The 17310-nt window shown below is 35.0% G+C and overlaps 1 protein-coding gene across 1 annotated transcript; it reads left to right on the top strand.

The window, feature by feature from the left end:
• The first annotated feature begins 996 nt into the window (after positions 1 to 996).
• On the top strand, positions 997 to 10257 carry LOC120144492 (clathrin interactor EPSIN 1-like). The gene is made up of 10 exons (XM_039158534.1): positions 997 to 1065; positions 1163 to 1214; positions 1579 to 1658; positions 1739 to 1817; positions 1936 to 2019; positions 2094 to 2239; positions 2620 to 2877; positions 3325 to 3452; positions 9257 to 9441; positions 9701 to 10257. The coding sequence occupies exons 1-10, from the start codon at positions 1025 to 1027 to the stop codon at positions 10247 to 10249; spliced, it is 1602 nt and encodes a 533-aa protein (XP_039014465.1). The 5' UTR covers positions 997 to 1024; the 3' UTR covers positions 10250 to 10257.
• Positions 10258 to 17310: the final 7053 nt, after the last annotated feature.

Raw genomic sequence — 17310 nt, 5'->3', positions numbered from 1 at the left:
TTACAAGGGAGATTTAAATGATCGGAAAAACACTTCTAAATATCTATTTCATATCGACTTTACAACATTTGCATGATCATCAAAGAAATGACAAACAATAACGCTTTCAACATATAAAGCATAGTATATAGCTGCTGCACTATGTACTTACAAAACAATATGGTTAAAGAATATCTTGGATGAGTTATACTTTGCACAAAAAGAATGAATTATAATTTACGTTGACAATGAACCTACAATATCTTTTATAAAGAATTTAGTCTTTTATAGTCAAAAATAAATAAATTGATACGTACACAACATCATTTTGTAGGAGAGCGGTTAAAGAATAAAACATGAAATGAATCTATTTAAGGATAAAAGATCAACTACAAAGTCATTGATAACAGAAATATTCAATAAACTAAAAGAAAAGTAGAGAAAATGCTCGAATTCAAACTTGATTAGAAAATCCATGATGTCTTGGTGGATAATATATATGATAAGACTTGGTCATATTTGATGGTATAAAGATAAATTAAGAAGACATGAAAATAAAATAAAATGACTTGAATTATCGTAGAAATCACATGTTAAATATGTGTATACGTTGAGATTTCATGAAAACTTTAGTAGTAACCTTATCAAGTTGGTCTAATAGACCTATGAATATAAGTTAATGTGTTGTACAAGATAAAAAGAGAAATAAGGGAGTGGTGTCCAGGTCGAGAGACAAAGAGTATGTTGGTTACGAAAGTTTAATAGTCCTAGAAGATATTATACTATATTTTAAAAAAAATAACAATCAAGGACCTAATTCAGTTTAATTGATTTTTAAGCGAAGCGAACCATAGGTGATTGAGGGAGAGAGAGCAGATGGAAAACAAAACTCAAAGTTAGGGAAGGGAAGCCGTTATTGTTGATCATTTTATGATGCCAGAAGCCACGAACTAACAGCTGAATAAATCCATCAGATCTGCGACGTCTTGTTGATTCGATCCTACATTTTCTTCTACCTTTTTTTTAAAAAAAGGTTAGATTAGCAATGGATTTCATGAAGGCCTTCTATCAGACTGTTCGCGAAATGTAAGCTTAAACTCATTTGTTCCTAATCTTGAATCATAATTTGGTTGACCATTGTTTATCAACAAAGGTTACTTGATTTATTTATTCTTAATTTCAGAAAGAGGGAGGTCAATCTAAAAGTTTTGAAAGTTCCGGAGATTGAGCAGAAGGTGAGATTTAATGCATTTGATTGGTGAGATTTAATGCATTTGATTGGAGGAGTATGCTTAAGATCTGATCATTTTTAAGTCGTTGTTAGATTCGTTTAATTTGCTTTCAAAAGAAAAGTGCAACGTTATGGTTTGGTGAACAAGGTAGAGATTTTGCACGGGTTGAGAGTAAAATTAGAATATGTTCGCTATAGAATCATATTCATCTTTGAACTTGAGGTTTCTTAGATGATCGAATGCTCAGGTTGAACATGAGTGTTTTCAGCATTTCTGGCAATCCTGTTGGCTTCATTTGACCTTCATGTAAAATTGTTTTCTTTTAAATATTAATATGGTTAAATAATTTCACGGTTAATATACGCAGGTATTGGATGTAACGGATAATGAACCATGGGGTCCTCATGGTGCTGCATTGGCAGAAATAGCTCAGGCCACAAAGAAATTGTAGTTTTTATTTTTTATGCCCTTTGTTTGAAAATATTCTGCTGCTGCATGCTAATTGAATGGGGTATCATATCTTTCAGCTCTGAATGTCATATGGTTATGAATGTTCTTTGGTCAAGATTGGGTGAGACTGGAAAAGACTGGCGATATGTCTACAAGGTATGTGTCTTCTTCCCTAATATGATTGCCTAGTCATCTAATACAGTCTAAACTTTTAATGTATTCCAAATCTGGTGCACCATTTTCATGCCCTGAATATCTAAAACTACTCTACCAGGCGTTGTCTGTTATTGACTACTTGATTTCTCATGGGTCTGAACGTGCAGTCGATGACATAATAAGACATACTCTCCGCATCTCTGTAAGTCCTGAACCCTTACATTTCCTGTAAGTTTAACTGCCCGTAATATCCCCTACTTATTTTGCATTTTGCAGTCACTCACAAATTTTGAGTATGTTGAGCCAAGTGGGAAAGATATGGGAATCAATGTTCGAAAGAAAGCAGAAACCATAGTGAGCCTTTTGAATAATAAAGAAAAAATAGAAGATGCTAGAAATAAAGCTGCTGCAAACCGTGACAAGTAGGTTTATTTTAAGCAAGTTAAATGGTTATAATAATTAAACACCCCCTAACTATTTCACTTGTTCTTAAATAAGTTCCTGTACTTTTATTGTACCCAATTGAGCCCTTAGCTTTTGATTTGTACCTTAACAAGCCCTTATTTGATTTATATCAAAGGTTTGTTTAGATGTAAATTTAAAGTTAAAAAAAATAATGTTAAGAGCTTATTTGGGTCAAATCAAAGGTTAAGGGCTTATTCAGGTGTATAAGAAACATAGGGGCTTATATAGATAAAACAACAAAATCCAAGATTTTTTTAATTTCAATTTTAGCCAAGTGAAATCGTATGCTTGCTTGTAGGTTTTCATTGATTAAAAAACTGTCCGTTGCTATTTCTAGGCACATCGGCCTGTCATCTACTGGTGTCACTTTTAAGTCTAGTGCATCCACATATAGTAGTAAAAGCTTCCAAGGTGGTGGAGATAAGTATGGAGGCATAAGTAGCAGAAGAGAAAGTAATAGCTACGGAGACAGTTATAAAGTGAGGGACCGATACGGAGAAATAAAATTTGATGCAGATACGTATGTGCAGTCACGTCGAGAGACTGAAAGTCAGAGCCAAGCAAATTCCTCAAAGGAGTCTAGGCGCCATGGCAGGTTTATCTTTTATGCTATTAATTGTTAATTACAAATTCTTCGATGGATTGTGGGGGTGTATATATTGCCATTATGCTATTAAGTTGGAAAAAATTTCCTGGGCATGTAGATTTTCATTGTTTGTGAACTCTTTCGTTATTGCCTTATTGGTATATTTCTTACCAAGTTTGATTCTATGAATCATATTGTAATTGTGAATCCATTTAGTTTAGATGATGATTCCTTTTCCTTTATCCATGCTACCTCCATTTAGAAAGTTCAAGGTTTATAACTAAAACATGTTCATCTTGTTCACACCTTGCAAACATAAAGTCCGATCTTCACAATTTTATATATGTGTTTTCGCAACCTTACATGTACACATATTCAAGATTTCCAACTTTTTACCTCACCGTTTCATATCTTTTTATTAGGGAAAAATATCATATTTGTAATATTGTTTTACAGAAAGGATCCAAAGGATGAACTCTCTCCAAAATTGAGTGATTCTTCCAAATACAATCAAAGCATAAGCTCCCCAATAAGTAATCATGATGACGACGATGATTTTATTCCCAGGGGAACTTCTAATTCTAGTAAGATAAAAATTTTGGATCTTAAGTTGAGAATACTTTTTTTTTTGAAAGAGGGGTACTTTGTATTACGAATAAATGCAAAGTATATCACCTTATGGCCCTCATTAAAAAACCTTCATATCCCTAAATGGAGGAAAAAAAGTGAACCAAGAGGTGGAAAGATCGAATACAGAATAAACTGTAACAACACACAAGGCATACCCCAAGCCACAACCCAACTCAAACTAACACCAATACCAACCCTACAACATAACGAAAATAGAATGAGATGGACGACCATAAAACTGATCTACAACAAACACAACAACAATGGAGAGGAACCGAACAACAGCAGAAACCAAGATCACCAACTCTGCTAACAACACTAACGAAACACCATGACTACATCAATCTTCAACCTAGCACACAAAACACATCATTCAAACACTCCCCAACGCCATTAGATAAATTCAACAAACAATCACTCTCCTAGAAAGATAAAGACTTCTGCAAATCAGAATCAAACGCCAAATACTTCATCGGAGGTCTTCCCTTTATTATTATGTTATAAATGTTGTTTCTGCTAGTACATCTATTAACAGGTTGAGGATTGATTAAAAAAATGTTCTTTGCTCCTTCTGTTGTGGAATTAGGGTTAATTTCCACCAATAATAACAAATTCACCTTGAAAACTATTATCTAGGTGACTAGTGTGAAAATAATTGTACTAAAAATCACCCAAGATAGATTCCCAGGAAAGAGTGAAGGGGTCACAATGGTCCCTCTTAAAACCCACTCTCCTTAGACAAAACTACCAAGACAAGTAATTTTAATAGGACAATAATTAACAACAACTATACCCGACAATAGCTATTAAATAGACATAAAAGAGAACACCAATATTTAACGAGGTTAGGCCAAAATTATGCCTACATCCTCGAATACTAGTAAAATAATATTTCACTAATAGAGAAAATATTACAAAGAGAGAGAAAGAGTACAAATAGCCTTTAATATAGAGGAAGGCTTATATTTGTGGGATGTTAAACTAAGGAGGAGGAGGGCTCTATTTATAACAAAAGAATTTTCCCTCCTCCTTAAACAAAACCAATGTGGGATTCAAAATTTGTCAAAAAACCAAAAAATCTCCACCTTGGCAAATTCCACACACATCTCTCAAAAATCCAATCTTCAGTAGTGTCTGCAAATTCATCTTTCAATTTGTAACAATATTGACCAAGTCTAAACAATATTTAAACTTGACCGCAGTTACCACTTTTGTCAACATATCAGCAGGATTCTCAGTAGTCCGAATCTTCTGGATTATGACTCCACCTTCTTCTAGAATCTCTCGTACAAAGTGATATCGAACATCGATGTGCTTCGTCTTTGCATGGTAAACCTAGTTCTTTGCTAAATGAATAGCACTCTGACTGTCACAATGCACTTTGATGTGCTTTCGTTCCATTCCCAATTCACCGAGCAACCCTTGAAGCCAAATTGCCTCCTTCACAGCCTCTATAAGTGCCATATACTCTGCCTCTGTAGTAGACAAGCCACTGTTGACTGTAAGGTGGACTTCCAACTGACTGGTGCTTTTGCAAATGTAAACACATAACCAGTAGTTGATCGACTCTTGTCCAAATCACCTGCATAGTCTGAATCACAATACCCAACTACACACTGACCATCTTGTTTGTCATGCTGAAAGACGAAACTAACATCTATGGTGTTCAGAATATACCGCAGAATCCATTTCACAGCTTGCCAATACTCCTTTCCAGGATCATGTATATACATGCTCACAACCCCAACTGCCTATGAAATATCGGATCTCATACACACCATTGCATACATCAAGCTACCAACAACACTTGCATACGGAACCTTTGACATGTATTCCCATTCTGCATCATCCTTAGGTGACATGGATGCACCGAGCTTGAAATGAGGAGCAAGAGATGTACTAACTGGTTTTGATTTCTCATTCATGCCAAAACGTTTTAGTACCTTCCTCGGATATTCTTTCTGAGACAAACAAAGCCTCCCCAATTTCTTATCCCTTGATATCTCCATGCCTAGAATCTTATTCGCTTCACCAAGATCCTTCATCTCAAACTCCCTGTTCAATTGAGTATTTAGTTTCGCAATTTCTGTCTAACTCTTGGAAGCTATCAGCATATCATCAACATAAAGAAGAAGATATATATAAGATCCGTCTTGTAGCTTGTGTAAATACACACAATGATCATATTTGCTTATTGTGTACTTCTGTCCTATCATAAACTTGTTAAATCGCTTGTACCACTGCCTTGGAGATTGCTTCAATCCGTACAAAGATTTTTCTAATTTGCACACCATCTCTTCTTTTTCAATAACTTTGAATCCATCTGGCTGAGTCATGTAGATTTCCTCATCCAAGTCTCCATGTAAAAATACAGTTTTTATATCCATCTGAACTAGTTCCAAATCCAACTACGCTACTAAAGCCAACAAAATTCTGATGGAGGAATGTTTTACAACTGGAGAAAATACTTCATTATAATCAACTCCCTCCGTTTGAGCGTAGCCTTTAGCCACCAATCTTTCTTTGTAGCGGATGTTATTCTTGTCAGGAAATCCATCTTTCTTTACATATACCCACTTGCACCCAATTGCCTTCTTTCCCTTCGGAAGACTAGCTAGTTTCCACGTTTGATTCTTTTGAAGGGATTGCATTTCTTCATACATGGCGATCCTCCACTTTTTATGTTCTAAACTTTGGACTGCTTCATTAAAAGTGGCAGGAACGTCTTCAATTGCAATTGGTGATACAAAAGAGACCATATCAGCATAACGAGCAGGTTGTCTAATGGTCATCTTTCCCTTTCTAAGTGCAATTGATTTATGTTGCTGTGGAGGTTTTTGGGTTTGAACCTCTTCTTCATCTGACTCTTCTTCTACCATAGGAGAGTTAACATCAGTTTCTTTACTGGCTGGGACAATTCTACTTCCTTCAAACTCCACCTATTTGGGAGTTCAGTCTGTCTGCTCCAATTTTTTCTGAAGTCACATTTCTCAACATGGTAGATTCATCAAAGGTAGCATCCCTGCTAAAGATTATTTTCTTTGTTTCTGGACACCAAAGACGATAATCTTTCACACCAGAGGCGATCCCCATAAAGATCGCCTTCTTTGGTCTTGGATCCATCTTTGACTCCTTAACATGATAGTATACAGTGGAACCAAACACATGTAAGGAATCATAATCTGTAGCAGGTTCTCCAAACCATTTCTCTAATGATATTTTACCTCCAATAGCAGTCGATGGTAAGCGGTTGACAAGGTGACAAGCATAGACCAAAGCCTCAGCCCAAAATTCTTTGCCTAACCCAGCATTAGACAACATACACCGAACCTTTTCCACTAATGTTCAGTTTATACGCTCTGCCACCCCATTATATTGTGGTGTATATCTGACAGTGAAGTGCCTGACATTACCTTCTTCTTCACAGACTTTCAGAAATGGATCATTTTTGTACTCTCCACCATTGTCTGTACGGAGACGTTTGATTTTTTTGCCTGTTTGAGTCTCCACCATCTTTTTCCATTTAAGGAAAAATCCTAGCACCTAATCCTTTGTCTTCATTGTATACACCCAAACTCTCCGGGAAAAATCATCAATAAAGGTGACATAATAGTGTGTTCCTCCCAGTGAAGTTGTATTGGAATACCCCCATACATCTGAATGAACATAATCCAAAATACCTTTAGTATCATGGATTGTTGTTCCAAATTTCACCCTCGTCTTCTTCCCTTTGATGCAATGCTCACAAAAAACTAATTTGCAAGCCCGAGCACCCTTCAATAATCCTTGATCTATCATCAATTTCAAGGATTTTTCACCAACATGCCCCAAGCGCATATGCCATAACCTGGTTGCTTCTGACTCCTGTTCACCAGTAGAAGATGTCACTGTTGATGTCCCAACAATTGTACTACCCAGAAAGTAATACACATTGTTTATTTTCCGGATTCCCTTCATTATCACCAGTGCACCAGAGATAATCCTCATTATCCCATCTTTTGCCCTCATTTCTAAACCTTTTGACTATAAGGTTCCCATAAAGATGAGATTTCTCATTAAATCTGGTACATAATGGACACCTGTTAAGGTTATGATTGATCCATCCTAATTCCTCAAGCAAATTGAACCAATCCCAAGTGTGTCAAGAGGGGAATTATTTGCTGTGTAGACAATTCCACCTTTTAGTTCTTTAAAATCAAAGAACTATTCTCTATTGGGGTTCCTATGGTGGCTACAAGCTGAATCTAATAGCCATGAACTGGAACAGCTGGTTGATGGCGTAGCAACGAATACGAAATCTGAATCTGCATCATCATACTCGACCACATTTGACTCTGAGACAGCCTTTCCCCTTTCAGGTTTGCCTTTATTCTTTAGTCTGGGACATTATTTCTTCTAGTGCCCTTTTTCTCGACAAAAGGCACATTCATCTTTGCTCAATCTGGACTTTGACTTCGATCTCCCTCTCCTTCTTTTATTCTAACTTTTCGAACGACCTCTAACAACAAGAGCTTTTGCTTTGACACTTGTGTTTTCTTGTTTGTCTTTCTTTCTCAATTCATAACTATATATGGCAGCAGTTACTTCATTGAGAGACACATCAACCTTCCCATGAAGTAGAGTAGTTTCAAGATACTCAAACTCATCAGGAAGTGATCCCATCAACACCAGAGCCAGATCTTCGTCTTCAAAAGTCACGTCCATATGCATCAGATCAGTCACCAGCTGATTAAAGTTAGTAATGTGGTCATTCATAGTGGTATCTGGTACATAATTGAAGCGGAACAATCTCTTTTTTATGTAGAGCTTGTTCTGACCGTTTTTCTTCAAAAATTTCTCCTACAGTGCATTTCACAATTTACTTGCAGAAGTTTCCTTAGAAAATACATACTTCTGCTCTCTAGAAAGACACAATCGAATAGTAAATGACCAGTGCCATAAAAAATCTCCACTGCAAATCTAACATTTGTCACAGCATTTCTTGTCAAAATTGAAGATAAAAAAGTTATTAACGACGATGTGGATGTTTTTATGTTGTCTGTCATTTCTGCTACAAATTTTATTTAATAGATGTCAATGCGGAATGTCAATTAGCCCAAGGAAATTTTTTTCTGATGTGGAAGATCAGCCTAAGTCACAACCACAGAGCATACTAAAATAAACCGAGAGCTCTGATACCAATTGTTGTGGAATTCGGGTTAATTTCCATCAATAATAACAAATTCACCTTAAAAACTATTATCTAAGTTACTAGTGTGAAAATGATTGTACTAAAAATCACCCCAGGGTAGATTCCTAGGAAAGAATGGAGGAGTCACAATGGTGTCTCTTAAAACCCACTCTCCTTAGACAGAACTACCAAGACAAGTAATTTTAATAGGACAATAATTAACAACAACTATACCCAACAATAGCTATTAAATAGACATAAAAGAGAACACCAATATTTAATGAGGTTAGGCCAAAATTATGCCTAAGTCCTCGAATGCTACTAAAATAATATTTTACTAATAGAGGAAATATTACAAAGAGAGAGAAAGAGTACAAATAGCCTTTAATATAGAATAAGGCTTATATTTGTGAGATGTTAAACTAAGGATGAAGAGGGCTCTATTTATAATAAAAGAATTTCTCCTCCTCCTTATACAAAACCAATGCGGGATTCAAAATTTGTCAAAAACCAAACACCTTCCTCCTCTGTAATAGATTTTAGATTGTATATCTTTTACCAATGCACTGTTGTTTATTCTTTTGGCAGATCCAGCGACTGGAAATTCTAACATAGTAGATCTGTTTGGAAAAAGTTTGATTGATGACTTCTTCGATGAACCAACGTCTGTTCCTATGGAGAAGACTGCAATTAATACTAATTCAGCTGAAGTTGATCTATTTGCTGATGCAACTTTCCTGTCAGCTGAAACTGAATCAAGTCCTCAAGCACAGGTCTGACTTTTTCTTTAATCTAATTTTTGGGAATGTAACAATTTAATGTTCCTATCATGAAACATGAAATACAATATGATGTTCCTTTACCTTGAAATGTCGGATGATCTGTTAAATATACCAGCCCAATGATCTTTTATGGCCATGTTTACAAGCAGCTTGTGGTGGTAACATATATACGGTCTGATTTTTAGTTGGATATTAAGGCGTATCTTTTGATTATGAGCTGAAATCAGCTTCCCTTTTCTCGTATGAGGAGAAACAGGTTGATCTATCTGCTTCCCAGCTTGCCATTGCTCCTGCAGCCCCTCCAACTGTTGATCTCTTTGCGGTCACTGATTCAGTTGTCCAACAAGACACCATGGCATCAATGTCTGAGCCAGCAAATTCTATCATTGTTGATCCATTTGCTATTGTTCCACTGAACAATTTTAATGAATCACATGACATTTTTGGTTCACTCACTTCTCATCTTGATTCGGCTTCAAAAGAAGCAGCACAAAATTCAACTAATGATGGATCATCAGACATTTTTGGTTCATTCACTTCTCATCCTGATCCAGCTTCAATAGAAGCAACACAAAGTCCGATTAATGATGGAAACCTCAACAACATGAACACAAAACCCTCACAAGAATCCAAAGCACCTCAAAAGAAGGATACTCTCCAGCTGAAGTCTGGCATTTGGGCAGATTCTCTGAGTCGTGGAATAATCGATCTTAATATCTCTGCTCGTAAGTGTCCCTCATTATCCACCTTCTCTTTGTTTAATATTATGCATCTTTTTGACTGGTTCACTGTCATGTGAAAACCTTGCAGCCAGTAAGGTTTCATTGCTAGATGTTGGCATCCTCGGTGGATTGAGTGACGCAGATAAAAGAGCAATGGGAACCAGCTCCGGTATCGGAAAACCTGGATTCACATCTGAAGCTGACATTTTTGGTAGATTTAAGAAGTAATTCCCCCCCCCCTTTCATTTTTCATTATCCAACGTAACAATGAGCACTCTCTACTGTTTACGAAAACAGTAGGCTTGACGCCGACTAATACCCTATGGTCAGCGTACCGTTCCAAGATTTTAGCCACTAACTGCTTGTTTCTGGATCCTGGCAATAAAAAACTCAAACAAACCAAATTCAAATAAAAAAATAAGAAAATATTTTCACATGATTTGGTAGGTTCAAGCTAATAAGATTGTTAGTTGTTATCGTTAAAGTAATGATGTGGAATTTTTGTAATTATTCATATAGTTAGGGTAGTTATACAAAAATCTAATAAATCGTATTTAACCAATAGTAAATTTATACATAAGTTGAATGTTTATCATTGTTTAAAGAAAGAAAAATTATCATATATTCTATAATTAATAATACTATCAATCTGAATTTACTAATAATATTATAAAAATGGATGAATTAATTGGACATGTTCGTTGTCATTAAATTGATGATATAATTTTTTATTTATAGTAATTCGATTGTAAAATTAGATCATTTGAAAATTTATTTAATAAATAGAGACTAATAAAGTCAGAGGTTGGTTCAAATGGTAAGCAATTTAATACATCTTAAACGATGTTTTAAGTTCAAGTCATTGTGTATACAGAAAATCCCTGCAGTGAGACTCGGCTACCAAATCTGAGCGTAAAATACGATTTGGTCCGAATTAGTTAAGACGAAATTTAGACATAAAGAGCACCAATTTTTTTTTAATATATCGGTGTTACTCCAACGACAGCTTGGGAGCTTATCTGAACGTAATCACTGCAAGTAGACCGAAGGAGCATATGGAAGTAACCGTTATCTTTAAAATTTCAAATTAACCTATATTTTAAATATTTTCAATTGATGGCTTATTTTCATGTATTAAAATTTTAAAATTTGTTCCCTTAAAATTTTAATGGCAAAGAATATAGGTTTAATGAATCTTTCTCTGCAAGTGAAGTCAAAGCAACCCCTAGTCTTCTATGAATCTTTATGCTAATAAAGACATATAGGCTTAATGATGGAACTAATTTGCAGATTTTCTCTTCTTTTTATATGAAAAGCTTTTTATTTAGAAAAAATAATTAGTGACTGAAAATGACTTATAATATATGATTTTAATCAATTTTTTTTGGATTTGTCAAAATTACCAACAAATTCGCAACGCGAACTCCAATTTCGCAACCCAATTTCTAAATTCGCAACGCGAATATGTAAATCGCATTGCGATTTTCCAAATTCGCAACACAAAAGTCAAATTCGCAACGCGAATTTGTAAATCGCAATACAGAAGTCAAATTCGCAACGCGATAGTCAAATTCGCAACGCGGAATTTCAAATTCGCAACTGAATTTCAAATTCGCAACACGAATTTAATTTCGCAACAGGTTTTAGTTTCGCAACACAAATGTTTTGGGTATATAACAACGCAACAGCAGTAACTCATAACCTAAATCCCTAAATTGCAACTCATTCCATCTCCATTTATCACTCTCTCCGGCGACATCCGTTCCTATTTCCAACATCCTTCCCCATCTCTAATTTTTTTATATAATTTTATTTCTATATAATTTTTCAATGATTTCTCTCCCAAATTATCAACTATCAACTTAATAAAGGTATGTTTTTCTCTAAGTTAGTGATGATATCTAGTTTATAGCTCTTTTGTTTAGTAAATTAATTTACAATTTGTAGAATGAAATCATCTAATGTTGATCATGTTTGGATAGATTTGTGTTTTGGAGGGTCATGGGAGAATGTTCATGGTGTTTTACAATATGTGCCTTTACCCATAAATCTTCAACTAAAACTGTCATTAAAAAAGTTAACTTATGAAACTCTAATGTTACGTGTTGCAAAGAAATTGAATTTAGAGCCTCTAAGTGGATTTAGGCTATCTTATCAGAGAAAATGTAAAGTTTATTTGTTAACCGACAATGAAGATGTTGAACGATTCATTGCTTACATTAGTGTTTCGCAAGAAGATGATGTTACATTGTATGTTGTTGAACCTAGAAGTAGTGAAGTTGGGTCAGTAACGGGTAGTAATCAACTAAGTTCTTCAACCCCAGTTTATGGTGCTCACAATGTACAACGTTGTTATCAACCTCAAAATTTAATGGTTCCACCACAATTTCATCACCAAGAAAATTTTGTTTCACCACATTTCCAATACCAAACACAATCTCAAAACCCACAACCTTTTCCTAATCCAAATCCCAATCAACTTTCAGCACCAAATTCTGATTTTCGTATTGACCAGTTAGACGATTATGAGACAATATAAAAAATTGTGAGTACTAGTCAGTATTCAAAATTTGATCTTGGTCAATACCCAGACTTTGATCTTGGTCAATACCCGGATTTTGATGATGTGATGGAAGAAGAAACAGACCCTGCATGTAATGATTTTGATATTGGTCAATACCCGAATTTTGATGATGAAACAGCCGCTGTCGAGGAAGATGTTGTTAATGATAATGAGGAGGAAGTTACGACTGTGAATGTGAATGAATATGTTGAACATCCATTATGTAATTCATATAACCCTGAAGAAGAAGAAGAAGAAGTCCCTGAAGAAAAGAAAAAGAAAAAAATGCCACGGGAGTATAACTAGAATATGCCAGAATTACTTCAGATATCGGAAGAAGAGTTGGTAAAGATAGCAGTTGATTGTTACACAAAAGTTATTCGTATCAAGAAAGATGATTGTTTTGATACAAAGGAAGAATTGAAGATAGCTTTGTATACGAAATGTGTGGAAGATGGCTATCAAATAAAAGTTAACAAATCAAGCAAAGATCGTTTCGAAACAAGGTGTATGATTGAAAAAAACTGTACGTGGTGTATGATTGCAAAGAGGATAAAATATTACGAAATGTTTCAAGTTAGGACTTTTATTGATAAACATACATGATCAAGAACCCAAGTTTTTCCTCACCATAGACAGACAAACAAAAAGGTGTTGGGTGGTTTTCTGGCTGAGTTAATGTTTTTGAATGGAAGGGTATATCGGGGACATGAAATTATGACTGACATGAATGCTCGGTTCAAGATTAGTATCTCATATTCTCAAGCTTAGAGAGCCAATTATTATGCCTTGGAATTGTTGAGGGGGTCGCCAGAAGCATCATTTGCCCAACTGACTGCTTATTGTCACAATTTAAAGCTGAAAAATCCTGGGTCGGTAACTCATATCAAAACAGATAGAGATTGACGCTTTGAGTTGCTGTTTATCGCCATTGGTGCTGCGGTTAGTAAATAATTATAATTTTGTTGACTCATTTTTGTTAGTTGTATGCATTTCACATTTAAATGATTATATTTCTTGTGTATATGATTTTGTAGATTCGTTTATTTATTACTTGCATGCGCCCAGTTATTATAGTTGACGGAGCACATTTGAAAGGTCGATACCTTGGAGTAAACTTATTAGCAGTAGCCATGGATGCTAACAATGAGATACTGCCAATAGCTTACGGGGTTGGCAAATCTGAAACCTCTGATTCATGGACATGGTTTATGGGGCATCTTAGGGATTGCATAGGTCCTATTAGCAATCTGACAATCATATCCGATAGGGCAAACTCAATTGACAACGCTGTTAGAAGGTGTTTCTCATATGCTTTTCATGGACTTTGTGGTGTTCATTTGTATAGAAATCTAAAATCAAGGTCTGCTGGTATAAAAAATCACAAATGGACATACTGGAAGGCTGTAAAAGCTTATCGGGAAGTGGATTTTAATAAGCATATAAATTGTTTAAGACGTGTTTTGCCTCAATGTGCTCAAACACTAGAAGATGTCGGGTTTGAAAGATGGTCAAGAGTACATCAAGTTGGAGCAAGATATGGTTTCATGACGTCTAATAGTGCAGAATCAATCAACGCTCTAAGTCGTCATTCCCGGAAATTATCCATTACTATGTTAATGGAGTTTTTTCGAGCCTCTATTCAACAGTGGTACTACAAGAAAAGAAACCATACAGGTATTATTTCTTTAAATTCGTAACTTATCATATATTTTACTAATGATTATTTATTTAAATTTACAGGAATATTGGAACGTCGTGTTACACCATGGACTAAAAAAAAGATAGCGAAACGTGTTGTGAAGTCAACGTCATGGAGAGTTGAACCATGTTCAAACACTTTGTTTGAAGTATTGGATAATAACTTAAATGAGCTTGTCGATTTAAATGCAAAGACGTGTAGTTGTAAGAAATGGCAAACATCTGGTTATCCGTGTGGCCATGTTATAAAAGTTGCTCTTCATCTAAACCAAGATGATTCAAGCGCATACGCTATGGATTTCTACACTACAGAAGTATATCGACAGACTTATGCCGAGATTGTCTACCCATGTCTACATCCTTCTGAGTGGGACATACCAGATGACTTACAAGCAGTTTTGCCACCAGTCATGGACAGCAGGCTACCTGGCCGACCAAAAAATCACGATCGTATACCGTCTAAGGGTGAAGAGAATAGGATATCGACATATAGTCGGTGCAAGGAAAGTGGTCATACAAGGTTGACCTGTGGATCACCAGTGCCATCACAATCATCTTTTCCTCTACCAAAAAATGGATACTCATCAAAATCTAAAGCTCATATGGTGTCAAGCAAAAGGAAATCAAAATCGCAATCAAAATCAAAATCCCAATCACAACTGGCTTCACCTTTTGGGACTTATTAACTTAGGTGATTTTTAAATGCAAACATTGTATTATGTGTATTTTATGTGTGAATGCATATATTTTCAGTTAGACATTCATTAGTAACTTGAGTTTGAACATTGTTATGATCTATTCAGTTGTTATCATGTTGGGATTTTCTCTTGTGTTTGATTGCTTGGATAGTTGTTCTCTTGCTTCTTCAAGTGTCCTTAGCTTGTATTTATATCTTGGAATGTCTTTGATGTTGTATATAACTTGATGTTGTATGTTGCGATCAACGCGAAAGTCAAATTCGCAACGCGAAATCGCAACCCGAAAATCGCAACGCGAATTTGACTTTCGCGTTGCTAATTTGACTTTCGCGTTGCGAATTTAACTATCGCAATGCTTATTTCGCGTTGCGAATTTTACTATCGCAATGCTTATTTCGCGTTGCGAATTTTACTATCGCAACGCTTATTTCGCGTTGCGAAAGTTTACCTTCGACAATTCTTTTTTACCTTCAACATAATGCAGATTGAAAATTAAACAACAAATCAATTAAACATTGTTGTGGGTACATTATTTGAACATTGTTATGGGTACATTATTTGGAAAATAATGTTCCGGATTTCGTTAGAAATAACCCTTTTTCATCGGATTAATTTTGTTTTTGTGGGTACATTATTTGAACATTGTTATGTATAAATTTGTTGTGTATGTATGTTTTGGTTTGATTATATTGTATGTATATTTTCATTCAGATGAGATGGGCTGTGCATAACAAAAGAATCTATCTATTCCATGTGAGTACTTTATTCCAACCATGTGATAAGTGTGACAACCCCATCAACTCATAACTCAGCTTTGAACTCAATCAATATTTTCTTTTAGCTTGATGGTTCATAAAGCATGTTACTTGAACATTATGAATCAATTATGCAATTTTCATGTTCAATTTAACACTGTATTTCAAATTCATTTCATATGTAATTGGAGTTTAAATTTAAATTTCAATTTGAGTTTGAATTTCAATATAAATTTCGGTTCCACTATAAATATTAGCCCAAGCCTTTGTTCCATCCAAACAATAACTTACTCAATGGAATAACTTAGCCAATATGCATGTTATCATTGATTATTCCTAATTTTCATTGTTTTTTTTCAACTTTAAACGCGAGGGAAATCCCGACCATCGTAATTTTTGGTTAACAAGCAGGAAGATTGGATATCCGAAGAATGCCTTTCGGATATTATCCATTTCAGTCAGTTCACTGAGGTAGTTTAACCCTAAACCAAAACTATCTTAGCTAAACATACTTGATGTAGAAGCACCTGCAGATTTAAATTCTCAATGGTGATGCATTTGGTTCTCAAACAGTTAAAGCGTCAGAAACGTTTCGGGCGTATGATCTGGGTGGTATACGAGAAATGCAACAAATGACAACTAAAAATCTCGATAATTGAGGGCTACAACTTGTAATAATAATAAAAAAATAAGTCTGAAATGCTTCCGAGTATCACCCAAATCATAAGTCCGAAATGCTTCTGATGCTTTAAATGTTTAAGAACTAAATAGATCGCCTTCGAGATTTTAAATATACAGCTGCTTCTACATCAGCTATGTTTCTCTCAGACTGTTTCGGTTAACGGTTATCCTATCTTCATGAGCTGGATGAAATGGATAATATTCGGAAGGCATTTTTTTTACATAATTTTATTTCTATATAAATATTCAATGATTTCTCTCCCAAATTATCAACTATCAACTTAATAAAGGTATGTTCTTCTCTAAGTTACTGATGATATATAGTTTATAGCTCATTTGTTTAGTAAATTAATTTACAATTTATAGAATGAAATCATCTAATGTTGATCATGTTTAGATATCGACATATGGATCACCAGTGCCATCACAATCATCTTTTCCTCTACCAAAATATGGATCCTCATCAAAATCCAAAGCTCATATGGTGCCAAGCAAAAGGAAATCAAAATCGCAATCAAAATCAAAATCTCATTCACAACCGACTTCACCTTTTGGGACTTATTAACTTAGGTGATTTTTAAATGCAAACGTTGTATTATGTGTATTTTATGTGTGAATGCATACATTTTCAGTTAGACATTCATTAGTAACTTGAGTTTGAACATTGCTATGATCTATTCAGTTGTTATCATGTTGGAATTTTCTCTTATGTTTGATTGCTTGGATATTTGTTCTCTTGC

This window comes from Hibiscus syriacus, unplaced genomic scaffold, assembly GCF_006381635.1.
Source record: "Hibiscus syriacus cultivar Baekdansim isolate YM2019G1 unplaced genomic scaffold, ASM638163v2 tig00110890_pilon, whole genome shotgun sequence".
Lineage (NCBI taxonomy): Eukaryota > Viridiplantae > Streptophyta > Magnoliopsida > Malvales > Malvaceae > Hibiscus > Hibiscus syriacus.
The sequence above is the reverse complement of the archived record's forward strand: the minus strand, read 5'-3'. Positions and strand labels throughout refer to the sequence as shown.